Raw genomic sequence first — 26,626 nt, forward strand, 5'->3', positions numbered from 1 at the left:
TCTGAGTGTAATTGAAGGACGACCCTTGAATTAACTCTAAACTAAGGATGTAACTAATTAGACTGGAGACTTAATTCTGAGCACAACCTACTCCAGTCTGAAGTCCCTACCTTTACTCTTCAGTGAATCAAAGTAGTGAAGAAAGATAGATTGGGACTCACCAATTGCCCTCCTCACTGAAATCCTCTCGCTCAACAAAGCCCGCCCTCTGAGACCGCTGCACTCCAGGATCCATGGTGCAAAATTGTGTGCCATTTAATTATGTTGTTAGAACATTGAGGTTGTTGTGACAGAAAGTAATGTACCTTTTTATTGTTTAGTTTGTATATAAAGTTGGTACTCTGTACTATGATCACAAGAAATATCGATTGTGGTAATAAACCACAGCAGCCAAGACTATCTATGTGTAGGGGCCACTGAGTTCTACCCTGGTGCAGGTGGGAAAGTTAACATTGTTAACCTTGGTGCCCCTTAGCAGAGGGGAGGCTGTGATTATTGAGAATTTCTGCTCCTTTCTGTCCTAAATTGATCAAGGAAAATGTAATGTTTGTGATCGTTAGAAGGATACCCTGACTGTCCAAGCTCCCTCAAATAATGATGGTCATTGTATAGTGTATTGGAGTGCCAGTGGCTGTAGAGCTGTTGTATGAGCTACTACCTCAATTGCTTACTGCAAAGCAGAGGAAAGCAAATCAGCCTATCAGGTTCATCCTGGGTTCTGTAGAGCAATCCCATTAGTCCCATTTCCCCCTCTCATTTCCCTTTAGCCCTGCAACTTATTCTCTCTCACATGCCTATCAACTTCACATTGAGTTTTGATTTTTTTTTTTGCCACTTACACTAACACAATGGGGTTATTGACAGTTGCCAATTAATGTACTGGCTCATCTTTGGGATGTGGAGGGAAACTGGACCACCTGGGGGTGGGATGGGGGAGAGGGGGTACCCACTCGGTCACGGGGAAGATGTAAAAATGCCACACAGCACCTGAGTTCAGGATCAAACACGGGCTGTGAGGCAGCTATTCTGCCATTGTACCTTCAATAGACGAAAGACTAGTGACAAAAACAAATTAATTATACTGTAAACAGAGTTAATAGAATTTTTCATTAAACATTCTGATGCTTTGACCAATCAAGGAATTGGTGTGTAAAGTAGCAGAAATATGAGACTTGTTACAGTAAATGTTTGGCATTTCTATTTATTCTGTCAGTCACCTGAAACTATCTTGTTTAACTCTGTAGGCGACTGTTGGAGTCCTCACTTATTTCTCTGTCCCGAAATGATGGTTCGGGGTCAAGAGAGCACCCAATTTATCCGGATCCAGCCAGGTAAGGCTCGTTATTGTGTTCCTGAACTGCTGCCACTTTCATGTATTGACCTATTAATTCTGGCAAAAGTGCATTTTATTTTTGGGCAATTGTGTTATCGGCTTTTCTACTATGTTATGTGTCCTGCAACTCATTTTTTAAAATTGCTTTCATTTCTCCCACTTTTCACTAATTAATTGTTTTTGGATGGATGGCTTCCTCTATTCTAAAGGAGTTCCAGTTCCATTAATTATAAATCAAAATTTTTTAACCCTAATTACGGCAATTTGTGTGGAGAAAATGAGTCGCATGAAAAGTGTGTGTAGAAACAAAATGATCAAATTCTTCACGGAAAATAAGTTGGCTATTATAAATCTGAAACAGTAATGTGTCAAGGGTTTCTGAGAGAATATTCTATTCATGGAGATTGGCAGGGGAAAATGTATCATGGCTTCTGTGTGCATTTTATACTTGGGGTGATCTTCTGAATTTTGATAGGATTTTTTGACTTTTTTGTGTTCTGAAACAAAAAATAGCAGGTGAATTAGAAATTTTGGGGGCTGCAACCTCACCGGTTAAATTCAGAATTGTCAATTTAGGTGTTTTCTGTCCCTATGACCAGTGTTACTGTATTTCTGAGTGTGATGAACAAATCCTTTTCTGTTAGCATTTGAAGGTGGTGCTTGGCCTGTTAATCATGTTGTTATTCTCTTGACCTTTATGAGGTTTAGAACTGTCCAAGGAGCTTCTTTGTTATTCTTTTTACTTCTGTTGTCTTCTCTCTTTCAATAATTACTTGTCACAAAATAGCAAGACCTTCGACAAGGTCCTGCATGGCAGGTTGGCCTGGAAGGTTAAGTCCATTGGAATCCAGGAAGAGCTAGTTAGGTGGATTCAAAATTGGTTCGGAGTAGGAAGCAGAGGGTGGTGGTTGAAGGTTGTTTCTCCGAATGGAGACCTGTGGCTAGTGGTGTGCCGCAGGGGTCGCAGTTGGGACCCTTGTTATTCGTTATTTATATAAATGATTTGGACGTGAGTGCACAAGGCTTGATCAGTCAGTTTGTGGATGACACAAAATTAGGAGATGTTGTTGATAGTGAAGAAGGTTATCACAGTTTACAGGGGGATCTTGATCAGTTAGGGAATTGGGTGGAGGAGTGGTAAATGGATTTCAATACAGATAAGTGTGAGGTGATGCATTTTGGAAAGTAGGACCTATACTATTAATGGTAGGGCAGCAGGGAGTGTAATAGAATGGAGGGACCTCGGGGTACAAGTGCATTGTTCGTTGAAAGTAATGTCACAGGTAGACAGGGTGGTAAGAAAGGTGCTCAGCACGCTGGCCTTCAGTCAGGGCATTGAGTATAGGAGTTAGGACCATTATGTTGTAGTTGTACAAGTCATTGGTGAGGCTGCACTTAGAGTACTGTGACAGTTTTGTTTGCCCTGTTATAGGAAAGACATGGTTAAACTGGAAAGAGTGCAGAAAAGGTTTACAAGGATGTTGCCAGGACCAGAGGGCCTGAGTTACAGGGAGATGTTGGCCAGGCTGGGTCTTTATATTCCTTGGAACATAGGAGAATGAGGGATGACCTTGAGGAAATGTTTAAAATTATGAGAGGCATAGATAAGGTGGACGGTAACTGTTTCTTCCCCAGGGTAGGGGAGTCCAAAACTAGGGGGCATAGATTTAAGGTGAGAGGGGAAAGATTTAAAAGGGACCTGAGGGGTGACTTTTTCACACACAGGGTGGTGAGTATATGGAGCGAACTGCCAGAGGGAGTGGTTGAGGCAGGTACAGTAATGTCATTTAAGAAGCACTTGGATAGGTACATTGTGGGGGGGGGGGGGAGGGGGGGGCTGCTTAGATGGATATGGACCGAACGCAGGAAATTGGACTAGTTGGGTGGGCACTGTGGTTGACGTGACTTGTTGGGCCGAAGGGCCTGTATCGGTGCTGTATTGCTCTATGACTCTAAATAATTGAAAGTTATTCTTCTTGAATGGGATGCAAGACAGAGGCCTGAGATTCCAATAGTTAAGATAACTATTCCAATAACTTGTAAGCTACTTGGCAGAATTTTTCTATATTAATTTTTTGGGATATGTATGTTGGCGGCTTTGTCAACATTTTTTTGCACTTAAGAAGTGGTGATAACCACCTACAGCTGAGTGGCATGCTGTTCCTTTTCAGAGGGCAGTTTAGAGTTGACCACACCTCTGCTGGTTCAGAGTCACATAAAAACTAGACTGGGTAAAGATGACAGATTTCCTCCCCAAAGGGCAATTAGTGAACCAGATTGTGTTTTTATGATATGAAAACTGAGAATGCTGAAACAGATCTTCTGACGAGCTGAGTGGTCTTGACGGAGTCCTAAATGAGCACCATTGAATTGGTTGAGGCAGCTTGAGTCTAACTAGCTTCAACACCCCACCCACCACCCTCTTTATCCAACCTCTATCTTGTTTGGTTGTTGTAAGTCCATGAACTGCAAAAATTGTTTTGATGGGGAAGAAATCTGAGGTCGACAGCACTCCAAAAAGTTTGTGAAAAACTTTACTCCAGTGAACATTTAATTGTTTACTGTGTTCATAGGCCAATGGGCATAGAACCAATTTGCGAGGAATGTTTTTTGTGCTTGTGTGTTAAATTATAAATCTTATTGGTGGCCACACAACAGGGTACAGAGACGAACAAAGTTAATTTCCACCTGCATCCTGTGTGTGCTTAAATGCACAGCTCCTTCAGCATTTCCTTTTGGCTTGCAGCTTGTTTTGAAAACTTGCTTCAGAGTCCCTTGCTTTCTCACAGCTTGCTGGAATAGAAATTTTGGTCAATTTTTAGTCCATGTTAGATTACCATATTCATCAGATAGAGAGAGTATATTTTAAGTTTATGTGTAAGATGTACCGCCATACAAAATATAACTTCTGCAGTTGGCATTCAAAATCTTTTGTCTTAATTAGTTTATTACTCAGTCTATTGGGATCATTAGATAAACATTCTTTTGAAACACTGACAAGACCTCAGAGTTTCTGACTGTCAATGGCCTTTAGAATGAGCTAAATTAGATTAAACTAACGATGTAATCTGTAAATTGCACATTCAGATAGTAAATCTCTTTCATTAATTTCAGTTGTGTTCACTTGTATTCCAACTGTGGAATTGAGAGAGAGTACAAGTAAACAGAAAAGGGAATGAAAGAAAAAAGATCTGCATGAATTTTGTCTTCTATCAGGGCATCCCGAAGCACCTTTCATCCAATCAATTCTTTGAAGTGTTGTCACTGTTGTAATGTAGCAACTAATGTACACTCAGCAAATACCCACAAACAGGATTGTGATGATGACTAATTTACTTGTGTATTCTTAAAAAAAGGTTTATTGAGCTACACATTTTGGACAAATCACTGGGGTTAATTTTTTTTTGCTGTTGTTTCATCTTGAATGACATAATCTTTAATATTTACTTGAGACAACAGGTCTTGCCTTCTGTTTAATGAACTATTCCAGAAGTTGGCACCTCTGCAGCATTTTGTCTGTATGGCAGCGTTGCATGGAGACTTGTCACAAGCCTTTGTTGTAAATCAGGAGCCTGCAACTTCTGAACGCTGGTGCTAATATTAATAATGATTGAATAATTGATTTATAACTGGTATAATGGCAAATGATTGCATTATAGCCTGGCATAAATGTAAAAGGGGAAATATTCAATCTTTGCCATTGTTGGAGTTAGGTGGATGGTGCTAGAAACCTAAGGAGCCGGACCAGACTTACAATTGCCACCGCCTGCCCTGTGTGTTCCCTGTGGCCGCACCAACCCACTGTAGTGTCGTGGATGGGTCTCCACTCTGCTGTCCTTCCGCAGGGTGGAGAGGGTCATGAGCGGTGACTCGGCTGACCTGGGACATGGAAAGGATGCTTCAGCATTTTAAATGTCTCTGATAATAAAGGAAAATAAACAAAAACTTAGCTCAACTTTCTCTTTTCAGTGAATGTTAGTAACCCCAATCAAATGAATGGAATCATAATTTGGCTCATGGAAAGCTAAGGGACTGGGTGTGCTGCATCCAGCCCCTCAGCTTAGGGCATCAGTAGCTGCCACTGGACTTGACTATTGCTGCATCACAAGACAAGGGAGCAGAAGTAGGCCATTCGGCCCATCGAGTCTGCTCCAAGGAAAAGGGAAAAAAGAAAAAGAAATGAGAAATTTTGGGGCGGAGGGGTGCAGGCGCAAAAAAAAACACACTATTCTAACCTCAGTTTCCGGCCTTATCCCCATATCCCTTGATACCCCGACTATTTAGATATCTATCTATCTCTTCCTTAAACGCCTCCAATGATCTGGCCTCCACTGCTGTACCTGGCAAGGAATTCCACAAATTCACAACCCTCTGGCTAAAGAAATTTCTCCTCATCTCTGTTTTAAACCTGTACCCACTAATTCTAAGATTGTGCCCTCTGGTCCTGGACTCACCCACCAAGGGAAACAGCCGAGCCACATCTACTCTGTCCAGTCCTTTCAACATTTTAAATGTCTCCATGAGGTCCCCTCTCATTCTTCTGTACTCCAGTGAGTACAGTCCAAGAGCCGACAAACGCTCATCATACGTAAGCCCTTTCATTCCGGGAATCATCCTCGTAAATCTCCTCTGAACCCTCTCCAACATCAGCACATCTTTCCTAAGATATGGGGCCCAACACTGTGCACAGTATTCCAAATGAGGCCTCACTAGTGCCCCGTAGAGCCTCATCAACACTTCCTTACTTTTATACACTATACCTCTTGAAATGAATGCCAACATAGCATTTGCTTTCTTTACCACCGATCCGACCTGGTGGTTAACCTTTAAGGTATCCTGCACGAGTACCCCCAAGTCCCTTTGTACCTCTGTACTTTGAATTTTCTCTCCTTCTAGATAATAATCTGCCCGCTTATTTCTGTTTCCAAAGTGTACAACTGCACATTTCTCAACATTGAATCTCATCTGCCATTTCCTTGCCCATTCTCCTAAATTATCTAGGTCTCTCTGCAACCTTCCTGTCTCCTGAATACTCCCTACTCCTCCACCTATCTTGGTGTCATTCGCAAACTTAGCCACAAAACCATTTACTCCATCATCCAAATCATTAATGTACAAGGTAAAAAGAAGCGGCCCCAACACCGACCCCTGCGGAACACCACTAGTAACCGTTAGCCAACCAGAACAAGATCCTTTTATTCCCACCCTTTGCTTCCTGCCAACCAGCCAATGCCCCACCCATTCTGTTATCCTACCTGTAATTCCATGACCTCTCATCTTATTAATCAGTCTCATATGCGGCACCTTGTCGAAGGCCACAGCATGTGCTGAGAGGAAAAGCAAGCAGCCGCCTCATAATTTTGCTTTATTTTGAGTTGCATTTTGCAGATGGGGATGCATTAACGATTTGGAAGAGGGAACCGAGTGTGGCATATCTAAGTTTGCGGATGACACTAAATTGAGTGGAAAAGCAAATTGTACAGAGGATGCGGAGAGTCTGTAGAGAGATACAGGTAGGTTAAGTGAGTGGGCAAGGGTCTGGCAGATGGAGTACAATGTTGGTAAATGTGAGGTCATCCACTTTGGAAGGAAAAATAGAAGATCAGATTATTATTTAAATGATGAAAGATTGTAGCACACTGTTGTGCAGAGGGACTTGGGAGTGCTTGTGCATGAATCGCAAAAGGTTGGTTTGCAGGTGTAACAGGTTATCAAGAAGGCAAATGGAATGTTGACCTTCCTTGCTGGAGGGATTAAATTTAAGAGCAGGGAGGTTATGCTGCAACTGTACAGGGTACTGGTGAGGCCGCACTTGGAGTACTGTGTGCAGTTCTGGTCTCCTTACTTGAAGAAAGATGTACTGGCTTTGGAAGCGGTGCAGAGGAGGTTCACCAGGTTGATTCCAGAGATGAGGGGGTTAGTGTATGAGGAGAGATTGAGTCGCCTGGGACTATACTCGCTGGAATTCAGAAGAATGAGAGGGGATCTTATAGAAACATATAAAATTATGAAAGGGGTAGATAAGATGGAGGCAGAAAAGTTGTTTCCACTGGTAGGTGAGACTAGAACTAAGGGACATGCCCTCAAGATTTGGGGGAATAGATTTAAGATGGAGATGAGGAGAAACTGCTTTTCCCAGAGAGTAGTGAATCTGTGGAATTCTCTGTCCAGGGAAGCAATAGAGGTTACCTCAGTAAATATATTTAAGACACAGTTAGATAGATTTTTGCATAGTAGGGGAATTAGGGATTATGGGGAAAAGGCAGGTAGGTGGATCGGAGTCCATGGCCAGGTCAGCCATGATCTTATTGAATGGCAGAGCAGGCTCGACAGGCCAGATGGCCCACTCCTCCTATTTCTTATGTTCTTGTGCTGGAAACTTGCTGAACAGCAGAGGATGGATTGAGCAGGATGTTTCCTGATGTCTCTGGTGGATCTTTGTGATGTAACGTGTATGTATGAACATTATTTACCTGGATTTGGAACATTTTTAAGCAATTTTGACAAATTTGATCTGTTTAAGAAGAGATGAAATAAATTGGGATCATTCTTTTTGGAACACAATAGTAAAACAAAATTTTTAAGCTTCAAGACACCTGAAATAAAAATAGAAAATGCTGGAAACAGCAGATCAGGCAGCATCTGTGGAGGGAAATTCTTTCTCTTGCCACACATGCTGTTGTACCTTTTGAGTGTTTCCAGCATTTTTTGCTGAAGGAAGTAGGCTTATTACATTCAAATTTGATGCAGGAGAAGAATCAGGGAAGAAAATGAACAAAAAAAAATCCTTTAAATTATTACTCCTATGGTGGCTTTTGTCTCTGATTCTCTTTTGGGTTTCTTGTGCCCACATACAGATTTCAGGAGTTGGGCGAGAACAAACTCAACTGTCCATTTTTGTAGAACAGGTGCACGAGATAGACTTCTAGACTCCTCCTTGCCCATGTGGTTACACATGGGATCATACCTTCACTTACCCTGTGTTTGGATGGAATGTGTCCTCTCTATCAGAATTTGTTAGAAAGGTCTCCTTTCAAGTTCTTGTTTTCTTTTCCTGATTGTGCCTTCATGAATGAACTTCACTTGCAGCTCAAGACTAAACTGAGGTAACATGGTTTTATGCTTTGATGTAAACAGGCAAAATGCAAGGGTTGGGATTTAGTAATATAACCAGTCAATACTATCTGCTTAAACTGGGGTTAATAATTATTTGTTAGAGTCCTTGACCTTAACTATCCTTTGATATTGCCTTCTCCTTATTGTTCACCTTAATTGGATTACCCTTGTTTGGTTCCCAATTGTAGTTATCATTTCGGATACTCGGGATAGTGATTAAAAAATACTCACTCTAATCCTGAGTACTTGAGGATTTTCTTAATGGCTCTTCCACTTTTTTTCAAATCATTCCTGGGATGTGGTGTTGCTGTCAAAGGCAGCATTTATTGCCTCTCTGTAAATCCTTCCTGAATTAATTGATTGGTGGATCATTGCAGACCACTGTTAAGAATCAACCACATGGGTGAGTGTGGGAAAGAATGGTGGTATCCTTCCCTGAAAGATGTTACATCTGTTATATTCTTAATGACATTCCATTTCTTGCTGATAGATGTATGATCATTTCCCATTTTTGTGTGCAGGCAACATCCAGCTCTTATTCTGCACCACTCCTTTCAAGGTTTCCATTGCTTCTGTGATGACAGAGTGCTGATTCAACATTTATCGTTGGATGAACAGGAAATTCCTCCAACTGTGGGTTCCAGTCTTCTATCCTTAAACTTCCTTGGCACCCACTTGACATCCTTTGACTGTTTGTTAAATGATCCTTTTGATCTAACATGGCCAACATTATGTTTGGTGTCCACTTTTTGATTATACTTTGGTGCCATACTGAGAGATTTTTCAATATTAGGTACTTGATAAAATTCTATTATTATTTGAATAACTTCAGATGCCAACTAATAATAAAAGCATTTGTAATAAAATTATCTTAGGTGCTCCTCCTAGTTTGGTTTTTAACACAAAATATAATTCTGCATGCAGCTTTAAATAGAAGGGGTGCCAGGAGGCTGCTTAATGTGTCCTGTGTACATGAAAATGATTCTGACAGTTCAGGGACACGGTGTGATTGCCATGAATGTGTGTGGGTAGAGTTATCTCTCTTTCTGCAGAATTGAATTGCATATCCCAGAGTTTTTCTGAAAGCTGTGACATTAATGTCAGGACCCTATATTTAATTCAGAACGATAAATTCCACAAGTGTCTTGTGAAATGGTTTTGTCTGACTTGGAAATTCAAAGAGGATGAGATTCTCAGAGTAGGATCTCCTAGCACCAATTGCAGGTCAAGGAAGTGGGTGGATGGAAGTTGTTGGAGGTGAGTTGAGAATTCCGTTTTAGTAGCTACATATCACCACTGAGTCATTTAAATAGGACCCGGGTACAATCAAAATTCATAGAACTGCACTATATGTCTCTTGGAGTTTGATACTTATTCAGTGCATGCAGATAAAGAATGGCGTTGCACGAAACCTGGCGAGGTGGTATTCACATGCAATGTGACTGGCTCTTCTGCTTGACTATATTGTGAATTATTTCTATAGCTTAATCTACAGGAGTTTAATTATGGTGAGAAATCACTGCATTGTGATCAAATGCCTCCTTAAAGGGAGGAAGGAAAAGGTGAAGGTAGTCTTGAATGGTTAGGTGTAAATATATTTGTGAGTATGAGTGTTCCCTGAAGAAGCAATAGGTTGTGGATAAGGGCAAATAGGTGGATGTGATGTACTTGGATTTCCAGGAGGCATTGGAGAAGCTGGCACATCAAAGGCTATTGCAGAAATTGAAACTCATGGGGCAGGAGGTAGCCTATTGGCATGGAGAGAAGGTTGGCTGCCTAAGAGGAAACAGTTGGCATAAATGGGTCTTTTACTGGTTTAAAAAGCAACAAGTGGTGCGCTACAGGAATTGGCACTGGGTTCCCGGCTTTTTACAATTTGTATAAAAGACTTGGATGAAGGCACTGACAATATAGTTCAATTTAATGACAAAGATAGAAAGCAAAGTAAGATATGAACACAATATAGGGATTTAGATAGGTTAAATGATAGGCAAAGCTCTAAAATGTGAAATTGTTCACTTTGACAAAAAACTAAAAGGATGCTGGACAGTGGAGCTCTGAGATGAAAAGGGATCTGGATATCCTGGTGCATGAATTGCAAAAAGGCTAGTAAGCAGGTAGAGCAAGTACTTGGGAAAGCAAAAGAATTTGATAGTTTATTGTGAAGGGAATTAAGTACAAAAGGAAGTTTTGCAGACACCACATCAGGAATGCTGTATGCGGTATTTGTCTGCTTGTTTCAGTTAGAAGGCATAGGAAGTAGTTCAGAGAAGATTTGCTGGAATGGACAGATTGTCTTGTGAGGAAGGTTTGGAGAGTCTAGGCCACTGGAACTTAGGAGAGGGAACTTGATTGAAAGTGTAAGATCCTGAGGAGTCTTGGCAGGGTGGATAAAGAGAGGATGTTTCCTTTTTTGTGGAGGAGCTTGGAACCAGAGGTCACTGTTTCAAAAAAAAAAATAACCTGTTGCTCATTTACAAAATGGATGAAGAAAAGTGTTTACTTTGAGGGTCATGAGTGTTTGGAACCCTCTTCCTTAAAGGGCAGTGGAAGCAAAATCATTGAGTATTTTGAGGCAGAAGTAGATAGATCCTTGATATGTAAGGGAGTCGCTGTGGGTGGACAGATATGCAGAACTGAGTTTACCATAAGATAAAAAATGGAGCAGGCTTGAGAGGTTGATTGGCCTGATCTTGTTTCTGATATTCATGTTTGTATGTACAACTGTTGGTCGTTAATCCCAGAAACAGCTGTGCTCCAAGTCTGGAATAAGCTGAATAACGGATGTTGTCGCTGGACGCACTTGATGTTCAGCACTGGAGGCCAGTAATGCTGGGTTTTCCAGTATTATGCTAACGAATTTGTCCATGTGATCCCACTCTAACCAGACCTGGCATTTGAATGGAGGTCTGTGCCTGAAAGCGCAAATGCACCAGGAAGGAAAAGTTAAGTTCACTTACCTAAATTATATAAATTATTTAACATTTTTAATAAAGGTGATGATTTTTTCATTTATAAATGATGAGTAATTTTAACTTTTTTTTTACTGGTGTTTGTACATCAGAGATATTTTGCAACTCTAAAAGCTTCAGTCTTTGTCAGAAAGTGAAGGTGTTCCCCCAGTTTTACCTCCTGAAAAAAAAATGTGAGGGTGTTCCAAGGGTGGTCTCAGTTGTGCGGTGGCAGAGGTTTGGTTACTTCTCTCTCTGGCATTGGGAGGCATAGTCACTATTACTAGGAGTATAAGGTATATAAAAGGCAAATCATTAATATTGTACGTTACTGATATTCTTTGATAACAACTTCTGCACAAATCTAATATTTTTCTATTGATCTTTGTAGAAAGATAGCAATTGAAAATGTTTCCTTTAATTTTATAAATGACTGGATAAGATTTATTGGCAGCTCAGCATTGCCATCAAAATATAATTCAGTCCTGCAGCAAGGAAGCTTTTCTGCATGAAAATATCCATTGCTTATAAGAAAGATTAGACTCTGTAATGTGTGTATCCTGCATAGATAATCTTCTGTGTGTTCCACCACCACCAAAAACTGGTAGTACCTAGTTTTCTAGCACTTTTCCTGAGAGTGGCTTGAGATTTGTAATTTAGAGAATTACAGCTGTGCATTGTCTCGCTCCATCCTCAAGCATATCAAAACATCAAATGTGCTACTTTTGCACTCTTAGTTGAATTTACCCGAAACTCCCATAAGAAAATAAATAGAAGCATGAACCTCCTGCCTACTCTGCCATTCAGTAAAATCATGGCTAATCTTTTACCTCAGCACCACTTTTTTTGCACCAAACCTATATCCTTCAATATTGAAATATTTGTCCATCTCTCCAATTGAAAATGTAAGTGGCTGTGAAGATGATTAGCTTCCTCTTGTATACTGGATGGAGGTGTGGCTCAGTGCACAATTCAAACTTGAAACTTAATGTTGTTAAATCCATGTTTAATGTACACAACTCAAACTTTTTAGAATTGCAGTTATATGTGGGTTGATAGAATTTATTCTTCAGAATATGAAATAAATATTGACTATATTTGAGTCACCCAGTGATGGACATTTACTGTAAGGATTCTTCTCATATACTGGACCTTAAGAATATTACACAACTAAGGTCATTACTTCATTACCCTTAATTCTATTTAAAAATTTGGAAGGAAGAGCAAAGATCTCTAAAGGACAGAAAACTTGAGTGCATGGCATAACATGCTGTTTATCTTCATTTCATGTGACAAATGGAATTGAAAGACGCTTGTTTCTTGGTAGGCCTTTTCGACCCAGTTGATGAGCAGAAACTGTCTTAACATCCTAAAAATGAAGCACCTATAAAAATACAAAGTAAACCTTTGTACTTCCATACTCCATTTCCTGGTGTTTTCTCTGTGAAAGGATTTATCTTATCTTCATAAAAGGTGTGGAAATCTGCAGTTTGCCTCAACCATTCTGCAGCAGAATATTCCTAACAACTATTATGTTTGATTATTAAGAAGTTATTTGTGTCTCAAAGCTGCATTTGTAAGACTTCAATTTTTTTTTTGTCTTTGGTTACCAGCTGTCTATTTTAAACCAAGTGTCTGTTTTCATCCAAACTCTTCAGCATCTTTTTATAGTGTTTACATATTCCCATTTTTTGTTTTCCCTCTTCCCACACCCCCCCACTCAGAATGAATACTTTATCTATGGTTAAGTTGGGTCCATTCATTCCTCTAATCTGTGTGCTCTTTTGAAATTTTCCTCATATTTTGGAAATCCCCTAACATTTGTGGTCAGCACGATGAGATAGCACAAATAAAGTGAACCTCTAGTCTCTGGAGCACCAAACCTTTCATTCACTCATTTATCTTAGAGTCATAGAGTAATACAGCATGGAAACAGACCCTTCAGCCCAACTGGTCCAGGCTGACCACAGCATCCACCCTGCTAGTCCCAGTTGCCCACATTCGGCTCATAACCCTCTAAGCCCCTCCCCTCCATGTACCTATCCAAATGCTTCTTAAATGTTGCAATTGTATCTGCCTTGACCACCACCTCTGGCAGTTCATTCTTATGTGTAAAGATGTTTGCCTCTCAGGTCTCTTTTAAATCTCTCCCCTCTTAGTATCTGTGTCCTCTAGTTATGGACTCCTCAACCCTGGGGAAAAGACTTTGACCATCCACCTTACCCATACTCCTCATGATTTTATAAACCTCTGTAAGGTCACCCCTCATTCTCTGACACTCCAGCGTGGCCAATCTCTCCCTATAATCAGACTCTCCAGTCCAGGCAGCATCCTCGTAAATCTCTTCTGCACCCTCTCCAGCTTACCAATGTCTTTCCTATAACAGGGTGACCAAAACTATACACCGTACTCCAACTGCAGCCTCACCAATGACTTGTATAATTGCAACGTAATGTCCCTACTCCTAAACTCGATGCCCTGACTGATGAAGGCCAGCACGCTAAATGCCGCCTTCACCACCCTGTCTACTTGTGCGGCCACTTTTAGCGAACTGTGCACTTGTACTTCCAGGTCCCTCTGTTCCACAACGCTCGTCAGTGCCCCTGCCACTCACTGCAAGTCCTACCCTGGTTTGACTGTCCAAAATGTATCACCTGACACTTATCCAAGTTGAAATCCATTTGCCATTCCTCAGTCCATCTCCCTAACTGATCAAGATCTCTTCGCAATTCATTGTAACCCGCTTCGCCATCAACAAGGCGCTCTAATTTAGTACCATCAGCAAACTTGCTAGTCATGCCATGTACATTCATATCCAAATTGTTTAAGTAAATAATGAATAACACTGACCCCTGGGGCATCCCAGTAGTCACAGGTCTCCAATCAGAGAATTGACCTTCAACCATCACCCTCTATATCATCGAGCCAATTTTGAATCCACCTCGCCAGCTCCCCCTGAATCCCATGTTCTAACTTTCCAGATCAGCCTGCCATGCGGGACCTCGTCAAAGGCCTTACTTAAGTCCATATAGACATCATTCCTGAGAGCTTTCACTTCTGGTTGGAAGCGGCCTGGCACGACCCGCTCTAGGGAGGGACAGTGGCAGGTGGGGAGTTTGACTGGGGTGGTACACCTGTCACACCGTAATGCAGGTGTCCTAATGCGAGCTCGGGGAGGACAGAAACCTCCCATAGAGCAGAAGGGCAAAAGCTCACTTGATCTTGATTTTCAGTATGAAGGGCAGGCATGGTAGTGTAGCAGTTAGCGTAATGCTATTACAGCGCCAGTGACCCGGGTTCAATTCCGGCCACTGTCTGTGTGTACGTTTTCCCCTTGTCTATGTGAGTTTACTCTCGCATTTCAAAGACTTACGGGTTAGGAAGTTGTGGGCATGCTATGTTGGCGCCAGAAGCATGGCGATACTTGCGGGCTGCCCCCAGTATACGCTACGCAAAAGATGCATCTCACTGTGTGTTTGGATGTACATGTGACTAATACAGATATCTTACTATTCCAAGTGATGGTAGATCTTGTCCCTCAGAATTCCCTCCAGTAACTTCCCTACAACTGAAGTCAGGCTCACCGTCCTGTAGTTCCCTGGCCTGTCCTTGCCACCCTTCTTGAACAATGGAACAATATTAGCCATCCTTCAGTCTTCTGGAACTTCACCATCTTAATCCTTTTTTTCATGTCCTTTATTGAACCTTACATTTTTTTGTATGAATGTTTTTATATAACAGTCAAACTATTTTTAAGACCTCCATCAGACACATTATGAAAATTCATGCACACCAAATCTACTGCAACTTTGAACTTGCTTTCTAACTCTTTTTGACAATATTATTTATGTTACGATCTGAATCTACTGTCAAAGAAATATAAAATCCATTGTGTTGGTGTAGGATTAATAGCCCTTTTGAAACATGAATTGTGGCAGGATCACTGCAGAATTGACTTTACGTGACTGGGAAATGGACAATTAACTTGGGTTACAGAATTAGCTCCCATTAGTTTAATGATGCTGGTACACATTACAAGCTTCAGTAGGGGTGACAGTCCAGACAGGACTTGAACTTGTCCGCCTAGCTACACACAATGTATGATGCTTTTGAGTCTTGATACAGATATTTACTTTTCATTTTTAGATCCCATTTTTCAGATATTGCTAACTTTTTCCAAATAAGAAGTGACCCGATGCTGGCGGAAACTTGCTTTGAGATGAATATTAGGAGACAACAGCAGTCATTTTAGATTTAAAGGCCACTCAGCCCCAGACTTCTTTATTGGTTTGGTCCAAATGAACTAAATTTCAGAAGCAAAGTGAGAGTGATTGCCCTTGCTTTTAAAACAACGTTTTCCCAACTGTGGCACCATGAGACCTTCTGAGACTCAAGTTGATATGGTTCAAGGAGAAAACTCTTCAGAGACGAGGACAAAAACCTGATTCAGAAAGATGGGTGATGTAGACCCATTTCAAACTCAGCACCTTGTTGCAGGTGCTCCTTCAGGCCATTTCTCAGTCTGCATTATTAATGTTTCATGCATCATGAAATCAAGAATCGGTCAGTTTGCTATTGATTATTCAATGTTCAAACCTCATTGGCTTTCCTTCAATGCCTACAAGATGCGGATGCCTTCCGAAGTGGTGTTTGAGCCAAACAAAGCCAGGTGATGACTTTCTCCAAAGAATGTGACCCTATATGACCCTCGCCTTGACAGTGTGGTAGATTGAGCAATGGAAATGACTCCTTTAACATCTATTAAGTCACCATTGACCGGAAATTGAACTGGACCAGAAGTGACAAAAGGTTCATCATTGAGCCCATTTAGGACAGTTCATGCAATCACTGTAGCTGCAGAGCACTTTGTTCTTAGAATTGGATTGCTCAAGATTCTTAAAAAAATATTGCTGTTAACTACCAAGGAATAAGTTGACGTGAGTATATCTAAATGTTAGATCCAACCTCTCAATAAGAAGTGGCAATGTGATAAGATCTGGTCAGAAACTGTTTTTTCACATTCTAATTAGTACTGAATGAAACTTCTTTGAGTGATTCACCTGGCTGTACTTTTCCATAACCTGATATTTCAATCCTGTAATTGTATATTTTGAACTTGTGACACACTTCAGAAGTTTAATGTGTCTCAAGCTAAGTTGTCTGCTCATTGTTTAACTTATCAACATATCTCTGCCCCTCTGCTATTGGAGTGATTTGGTTGTAACCTACACTACTTATTGGATATGCTGTGGCAAGTTTTCAGCAGCATTTCTCACTACTTGCGAGTAAAAAGATAACTGGTGCATGAGGAGGTTGAAGCTTCCAAGTCGTGTCTCATATGAGCTTAGACCTCTTTGTTGCTCACTTTTGCTTGGTCAGAATCCTTGAACGCCTCATCCATCAACACACTGGAAGCACCTTCAGGCAGAGCACAGCAGTTCAAGAAGCTTTTCTGTCACTTGCATTTCAGAGCAACCGAGTTGGACAGTGAACCATAATTTTAGCAGTTAGGCCCCTGTCCTTCGAATGAATTAAAGCAAGGTACAAACCTTGTGGAAATAGCTATCGTCAAATGGTTTGGAGATGGTGGTTAACCATGCTTTTTAATGCTTACTATCTATTCAGACATTGTAAATTATATCCATGAGTACACAATCAGTGCCTGATCTATTTTACTTTTCAGTTCTTTCAACTCCATTGTCCGCCTTACTTTTCCAAGTGCGGCAGGTTGAAGCAGGGAGTAATGTCAATTAGGTTGGGTGCCGACTGTGGCAAGAGAGTAATTTTTGGTTTTAGTCAAACACCCTGCAAAGGAACCCTTCTGAGCAAGTGTCTTAGACATATGTTTATTGTGTTCCTCTTTCCACAGATGCTGCTTGACTTGCTGAGAATTTCCAACATTTTCTGCTTTTATTTCAGATTTTCATTTGCAGTTTTGTTTTTGATTTTTGTGCGATGTCATATTAGTAGCTTGCAGAAGTATTTACATTTCTTCACTTTGCACTGTGCTTGATAACAGGTGACAGTTGCTGTAGAGAATGATGTCTTCAGTATAATCTTGCTATTTGAGTAAATAAATTCAGAAAAATAAAATCACTGGAACTGTTGTAGCCCAGGTTTGTATGAGTTCTAGTCTTCAGATCTGCATGTATTGATTAGCAGACATTTGATGATGATTGCTGAATTGATGAAAGGAGAAATGACAACACAAACATCGTGGGTTCCATCCTGAACCATTCTTGCATCTGATCAAACAAGCTGCAGAACCAGACCATGGCCATTAATGCAGAGAATTTGACTGCTCCAAGTTCTAGTAGGTCTGCTGATAATTACTAAGGAATAAGTTGGTATTGGGGGGTCTCTAAATAATTGACTGCTGGGAAAGAGAAAGGAAGCTTGATAAGCTGCAGGGAGTGTGGGGGAGAATAGAGTAAAATGGGATAAGCTGTAAACAAGGTTATCTGCTCAATGAGTGAAGGGGAACAGTGAGAGAGTGAGAACATTGACAAAAGAATGTAGGAGTTGCAAAATGCAGAGCAGGAAGTCGTGCCCAGCAGGTTAGGCTGGGAAGATCCTCTGCTTATTGGGGTTGGGGTGGGGGCGGTGGGTAGTGGAGGAGGGGATGTTTTTAAATAAACAAAACAAGATGAGCCAGTATTACAGATAAATAACTGAAGCAGACAGAGAAATCAAATTATCTGAAGTTGTGGAGTTCAATACTGAGTACAGAAGGCAGCAATATGCCCAGAAGGAAGATAAGGTGCTTTTCCTCAAGCTTGTGTTGCACTTCATTGGAACAGTGCAAGAGGTCACAGACCAATAGGTGGGAGTGGGAGGAAAATTAAAGTGGCAGGCAACTGGAAGCTCAGGGTCACTCCTGTAGACTGAGTGCTCTGCAAAGCGGTCACCCAATCTGGTTTTGGTTTCTCCAGTGTAGAGGAGACCACATTGTGAACACCAAATGCAGTACACTAAGTTTAGAAGAAGTGCAAGTGAATTGCTGCTTCACCTGGAAAATCTTGCTTGGGTCCCTGGATGGTAGGAAGGGAAGAGGTGAAAGACCAAATGTTGCATTGTCTGTGGTTGCAAGGGAAAGTGTCGTGAGAAGAGGTGTGGTTGGTGGGAATGCAATAGTGGACCAAGGAAAGGAAATGGATCCTGTGAAATGCTGCAAGTGGAGGAGAGGTGAAGATGTGTCTGGTAGTGAAATCTTTTTGATGGCGGCAGAAATTGCAAGGAATAACCTGTTGAATGCGGAGGCTGGTGGTGTGGAAGGTGAGGACCGGGGGTCTCATTATGTTCTGCCTTGGAGAGGAGGGGGTGAGAGCAGAGGCCCGGGTAATGGATGAGGGAAGCAGAATCTGCTCTGCCTTTCTCAATTCCTAATTCTTTTGTCTATGTTCTTGCTCTGTAATTGTTGCCCTTTCCACATTGACCAGATAACATTTATAGCTTATCCCTATGGTAAACCTGGTTTTACCCTATCAGGGACATCCCTCCTCCCCAACCCTCCCAGCAGCAGAAGAAGCTTCTCTCCTTCCCAGTTCAGACAAAGGGTCTTGGACTTGAAACGTTAACTCTGTTTCTCTTCCCACATTGTGATCTGACCTACCTGCTGAGTATTTCCAGCATTTTCTGTTTTTGTTTAACATTTTTCATTAATTTGTTGCATTGTGAAAGCCATTTAGGTTATGGAGTAGAAAACTGAAAAGTAGTTCTCCTGACCTATCAGATGCTTCAGCTTCAGTTTCTGCCCTGTTCAGTTTTTTTTACATGTACAAAGAAGTTTTTATTTTGTCAGTTTGTCTGAAGTCATGGATTATGAATTAATGTCTATCACTTGCGTTCTTCATTGTCTGCTAATTTTCATTTGAATCTTTTATTTGTATGTATCAATTTTCTTGAGCAAAATCTTTCTTGTCACCTTTTGCCTTCCCCAGTATTTTTGTCCAACATAAATTTAGAGCCTAAATATGTCATTACCTTGCAGCAATACATATTCCCACACATAATGCATTTTGCCTAAAATAAGGTTTAAAATACACTTAGCCTCTGAGCCAAGTATTTATCGTTCTCGTGGCATTCCTGTAACTTGAGCACAGATATAAAGACTGCCACTCTCCATTGTAATTTTCAAGGAGTGCTGTGTTTTGCTGGTACAGTCTTGCCTATGAGAGAGTTTGGCCATAACATATCCCATGGTACTATTTCAAAGAAGAGCTAAGGGAATCTCCCTATTGAGCAGGGAGATTTCATTCCATGATACCAAAACCAATTATTTGGACTTTATGCATTGATGTTTGTGTGACCTTCCTGTGCACAACTTGGCTTTTGCACTTCCTGCATTACATCATTGGTTATGGTTGAAAAATACCTAATTGAATATAAAGTGCTTGAGTTCCCCTGAAAGGGGTTTGAAGATGTGATTCTAATGAAAAATTTAGACCACATTGCATTATCCATTGAGTTAGAGGCATTATGACCCATGACAACAAAGAAAAAGTCCTCAAAAAAACAAATTTATAAACTATTTTACTTTATTTCAGAGGAGTTGTAACAACTAATCCCTGTAAAAGCTGGATAATTACTGCAGAAAAATGATGAGTGAAGGATAGTTAAATACATGTTCTCTGCATAAAAATAATCTTTGGTCACAAAGCTTGATTGATGGAGGAATTATCCAATTATTCCTATTTTGGCTGGCAATAGTGTTGTCACAAATAAGTAACTGCAAAATTTAAATGTGTGTAGAACATTGGTACTGGACTTTTTCCAAAGTGCAGAAGAAATTGTGTGTATTCCAGTAACTGACCTAAAGTGCATAACTTGCATGGAATTTATGTGAGGTTGTATTTTGCAAATCTACTTTGCAGAAATGGTAGGTCACCCAGAGAATTAGAGATTTGGCAGGTTTACTCAGTTTGGCTAATAGATGGGAATATTTCTGGTAGTACTTTTAAAATGTGAAGGGATTTACAGATGAAGTTCAAGAAAGTCGAGAGCTTTGCATTGACCATACAAGAAAAGGAAGAGTGGAGGATAGGAGAATTTGGCAGGAAGATAAGTGGTGGGGAAATTGCAGAAACAGTACTGTGGAGAAATGAGAGAATATAGCATGTAGAATATAATTTTGCCTCGGTTCATAATTCACTATTCTGCTGCAAAATTTAGGTTATTATACTGACACACTCATCTGCTTGCTCAAAATTTAAGTAGTTTATATTCATGAGAATAATTGTCATCTAGATAGCTGCATAGAATGAAGTCTTTATTGTACTTGTGAGTTTATCAACAATCTGGCAGTAGTATGCTTGGCACAGTAATGGAAGTGTACTGAGACAGTATAAAATATATTTGCTATGAAATCAATTCATGAGCTTTAAAACAGTGTTCAGCTCTTTTATGTGTGAATCAATTGAAAGTGTGATATATTTGTCTTCAGTTCAATTAAACATCATAAGTAATCTGGAGGACTATATTGCATCTTGCACTGCAATAATCAGAATATAGCTTCACACCACAGTTTTTGTTTGCTCTAAAGTGAGATTAATAGCATAAAATGAAATGAGGATTTTTAAAGTCGCACATAACAGTGATTTGTAATTCAGATTTCATGGTAATCCTGTTAAATCATGAAAATATTTTTTTGTTTCAGATATCAGGAATTTAAAAAAAAATATAGAATTGAAGGAGACACTTGCACTAAAATTGAAAAGTTTTTCATGTTTCTTTAGCCTAATTTATAAAGGAAATTCCAGACCCATTGAAGATGCATGTGAGTGGATGGTTCTGAAGGTTGAAAAATAGTGCTGTCATAGCCTGATGACGTGGATGCTTGGGCATGTTTTGTTGAACGAGTTGTGTTGCTTATTTTGTTGTGTATCTCATGTAGACGTGATCATCACCAACTCCCACCCCATGTGTCCATTTTTAAACCCCAGATAAAGTGGAAAATGGTTTGTGACTTTTGTAGTGCAAGAGCAGGGCACGGACCAACTTGTAGATGGAGTTGGAGCAGAATCTGGCCACACCGTCGTGAGTGTATAGGGAGTAGGGGGCTGAGGACGCAGCCTTGTGGGGCACCGGTGTTGAGAATAATTGTGGCGGAGGTATCGCTGCCTATCCTGTTGGTCAGGAAGACGGATCCAGCTGCAAAGGGAGGTGTTGAGTATTGGGTCTAGGAGTTTGCAGATGAGTTTTCTTGGAATTATAGTATTGAAGGCAGAGCTGTAGTCAATAAACAATAGTCTAGAGATGAGTGTAGGGCCAAGTAGATGGCGTCTGCCATAGACCTGTTTCGGCAGTAGGTGAATTGCGGTGGGTCAAGGTTGTCCGGGGGGTTGGAGTTAATGTGTACCATGATCAGCCTCTTGAAGCACTTCATAATGGTGGATGTCAGAGCCACTGGGCGGTAGTCATTAAGGCATGTTACCTTGTTTTTCTTTGGTACCAGGATGATAGTGGCCGTCTTAAAGCAGTGGGAACCTTGGATTGAAGCAGGGAGAGGCTAAACAAGAATTCTTATTTCTCTGCATTATTCTGAGCACCCATGCAATGTGTCACACAATATTTAAAAGAAACTCATTGGTAGATGCCAGGTGGAGATGTGGAAAATTGTCCAGGGATGTCCTGTCCACAGAAGCAGAATAAACCCAGTTTGATTGATGACAGCCCCAAGAGTCTGCTCTCAATCATAAGCAGTGAGATGGAAAATGTAATCAACAGTGCTATCAAGTGTAACTTGTTCACCAGTAATCTGCTTACCAATGCCCATTTCATGTTTTGATGGGACCAATTGACTCCAGACCATATGTTAAATATTTTTGTGCACTTCTTTTTTCTTGAATAAATTTTATTGCTTCTTGAACAACGAATGGAGATAACATCAGAAGATCCTGATTTGGTAAACGATGAATTGTGTAGAGTGCCCTCGTGTTAAGGATTGGTGAATGTCAATGCTTGGAGAATGCTAGGTGTAACTTCAAAAGATGGAAAAAAAACTACTTTAAAATCATTGAGCAGGTGGAAGAAAAACACAAAGATTGTCCATCTTATCTAAATAAATAAATTTGAACATCAGAATTTATGTGGAAGAAAACACCAATTGTTGAATGTTTAATTGTAAAACTGTCCTTGTTGCGAAGCCTAAGTTATGTTTTCTCATTTAATTAATTTATTGATTTGAATTGTTTAAATACAGTGAGTTGTTTTGGTTTCTGTGCATTTGAGATGTTAATCAGAGGGGAATGAAATTTCTGAAATATCTATTTGCCAAAAACACTGTTTACTCAGCCAAAGTAAGTTAACATTTCCAAATCGCTGCTTCTAAGTAGACACCTGTAACAGTTGATGCTTAAATAAACAGCACGTTTCTTTTTATCTATTCCTTTCCATCTCCTTTAAGTGGAAGTAAAATGGATGTTCCCAAAGTAGTTTCCAACAGGGTGGAAGGTAGAAAATTGTCATTTCATACAATTTAATGGATCAGTTATGCACCTGAACATTGTGGGGGTGTTTCTATTAGAAATGCCACATTACTGCGGTGGATCATTGCCATTATTATAATTGGGTACTTTCTCAGGACCTTAATGTAAATGACTCCAGCAATGCAGCCAAGTGGGAGTACTTGATGCCATTTCTGCTCACTGGAGGACATCAAAGCTGTTTTTGAATTAAATGTCTGAGGGCACTCATTATCTATTTCATTTAACTGTGTATGTCTTCTGAGTTGAAGTCCATTCTTTTCAGTTTCGTATGTTCTGACCTTTCTTTGAAATACATGTGATTGGTAATGTGGGAAAGACCTTAAGACCTATGATTTTAAGATGTCACCATCAATGCTGGTGTTTAGTCTACTCAAGAAATATGGTTTTGGAAACTATGAACATAACTGTGTCCCAAACCTCAGCTTATGCCAGGTTGATTTTAGCTACAAAAAAAGGTAAAGGGATATGAGAGAGTGGCTCTTGATTTCCTTTACACTTGTTTTTGCTTTCTTTTGAAAGGTACATTACCTGTGTTTGAATTCATTAATTGTATTGAATTCTTATCTGAATCTTAGATTAAAATTTGTGCCAGAATTTATCTGGGTTGTTCAGTATAACGTGTGTTTTGTAGAATGGATAAATGTGAGTCTAAACAATGGGCAGCCGTTGCCCCAGCCAAACACATTTTGCTTGGTGAGAAATTGTGGTCACATGGCTAATGTAACATGATTTAGCATTTTGAGGAATACATTCTGTGTTGCTGTAACTCTTGAGATTTCTTAATCGAGTGCTGTGTTCAGAGTTGTGTTTCAAAACTTGATGTTGTATTGCAACTGTACTGCTATAGTCAGGAAAAAAAATGGGACTTGGTGTATGAAAACTGATTCCACAGAAGTGTTCAAGTAGAATTGTTTCACACCTTTTTACATGAAAGGCAGTGAATAAACTAATGCCTGTAAAGAAATGAAATGATGACAACTGTAAAAACACTAGAGTTTGTGCTTAACTTGCATATTAGCTATGGAGTGACTGAATCAATCCACTGGGATTTTTTTCAGCTTCAGCTCTTGTGTGGATTTGATCAACTTTTGTTAAAAACCTGCAGAACAAGAGAGCCACTTGTGCATGGTAGTTTGGAGGGCATTGGATGCACATTGTCATGTGGATCTATGGTTGCAACTACATTGAGTCCTCGTTACTAACGAGGGATAGGGGCAGGGACTTGGATAACAAAAGCGTGGAAACTTAAGACGGCTAATAAAGTCACTAAGGCTGCAATGATATACAGCAATCCACTTCTTCATGGATGTCACAACTTGTATATAAGTTTCAGCTTGTAAGTTTCAATTTCAGCTTGCATGTTTCACTTTCAGCTTGTATGTAAGCCCACACATGTTATTGACCCGCAGTGTTCCTGGCTCTGGCTGCACACCTGGCCCACACTTTGCCACAACACTTGTCCATACTCTGGACCCTGCTTTTGACTGCACATCTGGCTCAGTCTCTGGATCCCAGCTTCAGCTGCACACTGAGTCTGTGCTCCAGATACCACCTCCATCACCACACACAGCACACACTCCACACCCTGGCTTCAGCCATACACCCAGCCTACTCTCCTGACCCCCAGTTTTCTCCCAACCGTGCAAGTCCGTAGATCTGCGAATGGTAATTCAGTGGATCAAGAAGACTTTAGTTCCATGGAATTTACGGATGGTTGTTGCTGTTCTGCATGCTTAAATAGCAGATGTTAGCGTGATGTGAATATTTTATATTTTTTCAACAGATTTTGGCATCACATTTTTAGATTTGCGGAGATGGCTGATTTTAAATAGAATTATTGTTTCATTTTGCATTCAGATAGTTGAGGTTTGCCTTATGATTTCCATCTTTAATATCTAATATCCTTGTTTTAGTGATTGTATGTGAAATGCTCCGAATGTCCACTGCTAAAAGTCTTGGATCTCATTACAGAATTTTGTTCTTTCTCATCACCCTCTTGCAAAAGTGACTTAGTGTTTCAAATAACGGAGCTGGAAAATTGAAAATCCTTTTTCTGATGAAATAACACATTATGAAAGAATATAAAGTTCAGAGAGATGACCTTTTTACCCCCTATTAAATTACTCCCTTTAGTTACATGCTGGTGAATTAATAAGTGGTTTATTGAAGAAATGCTTTGACTGGTGCATCACTGATTAAATTTAACAAACTGAAATGATTTTGACAAAATTGTTAATCAATTGTGCAGTATGTTTGTAATTAATAAGATTAGCACAGGCGCAGTTAAGCAGGAATACCGCTTTATGCAGTGCCCAAAATCTCAAATAAAAACATCCATTGTAATTTGGAGACGCAGGAGATTCTGCAGATGCTGGAATCTGGAGCAACACACACAAAATGCTGGAGGAACTCAGCAGGTCAGGCAGCATCTATGGATGGAAATAAACAGTCGCTGTTTCGTGTCAAGACCTTGCATCAAGACTGGAAAGGAAGAAGGCAGAAGCCAGAATAAGAAGGTGGGGGGAGGGGGGAGAAGCACAAGCTGGGAGGTGATAGGTGAGAGGGGAAAGGTAGGTAGGTGGATGGAGGAGTGAGAGATGAAAAGGAATGATGTGAGAAGCTGAGAGGTGATCGGTGGAAGAGGCAAAGGGCTAGAGAAGAAGGAATCCGATAGGAGAGGACAGTAGACCGTAGAATAATAATGGGAAGGAGGTATCCATTGTGATTTGTTTGGCAGATCCAACAATGTTTAAAATTTTGGTCTAATTTCTGTTTCATAAGAAGTTAATCAGAGAATTCTTCCATGTTGCTAATAGTGACCTAGGTTCAATTCTGGCCGCTGTCTGTAAGGAGTTGTTGTACGTTCTCCCTGTGATTGCGTGGGTTTCCTCTGGGTGCTCCGGTTTTCTCCTACGTTCCAAAGATGTACGGGTTAGGAAGTTGTGGGCGTGCTATGTTTTCGCTGGAAGCGTGGCGACACTTGCGGGCTGTCCCCAGAACACACTATGCAAAAGATGCATTTCACTGTGTGTTTTAATAAGTGTTGCATAGAAATCACTCATTTAATTTGGCACACGTAGATTCATTTCCCAGCAAAGTCTGGTCATCTATAATTCCAAAAAATGTTAACTTTATGGCGTGAGGGGAACTACCAATTTTTCTGTTCTTCGACGCCAGTCCTATTTTAGTTGTATACAATTCTTTACGCAAGTGTCCATTCAGCTCATTGAACCTATGACCCCACTTTTTAGATCTATCCAATAATAAACTTCTCCCACCCTCAGCCTATCAGAGACCTATCCTACCCTTCTGTCTTCTCCAACCCTTCCCTTCCCCCCCCCTTTCGTTCACAGCTTTTTGTAGTAGAGATGAAAGGCTATCAACTTGAATGTTAACTTTGATTCCCTCTCCACAGATGCTGTCTGATGGTATTTCCAGAAATTTCTTTTTTTTTAAAAGCAGGTTTAATGCCTCTTCGAAGAAAATAATTCATACAACCTGTGTCCTTTACCTGTGAGAACTTGCATTAAACTCAACAGCCGACTGAAACTGAATTCTCAGATTTCATGATTTGATTAGGTCATGTCATTGTTTTGTAATCTTGCACTTGTATGTGGTTTTGCATGTTATTTTCATCGGTTTTAAAGAAAAATAAGGGAGCTGAGCACTTTGGGCGGCACAGTATTGTAGCTAGTAGAGCTGCTGCCTTGCAGTGCCAGAGACCCAGGTTCCATCCTGAC

At 40.4% G+C, this 26,626-nt stretch overlaps 1 protein-coding gene across 7 annotated transcripts in view; it reads left to right on the plus strand.

The window, feature by feature from the left end:
- The window catches only part of LOC127577845 (activating molecule in BECN1-regulated autophagy protein 1-like), a 340,012-nt gene that overhangs the window by 84,574 nt on the left and 228,812 nt on the right, over positions 1–26,626 (plus strand). For all 7 annotated transcript variants that reach the window (XM_052029452.1, XM_052029455.1, XM_052029456.1 and 4 more), the window contains one exon: positions 1,245–1,331. In XM_052029452.1, coding sequence (XP_051885412.1) covers positions 1,245–1,331 — 87 coding nt within the window. The remainder of the gene's footprint in view (positions 1–1,244; positions 1,332–26,626) is intronic.

This window comes from Pristis pectinata, chromosome 14 (genome assembly GCF_009764475.1).
Source record: "Pristis pectinata isolate sPriPec2 chromosome 14, sPriPec2.1.pri, whole genome shotgun sequence".
NCBI classification, from domain to species: domain Eukaryota; kingdom Metazoa; phylum Chordata; class Chondrichthyes; order Rhinopristiformes; family Pristidae; genus Pristis; species Pristis pectinata.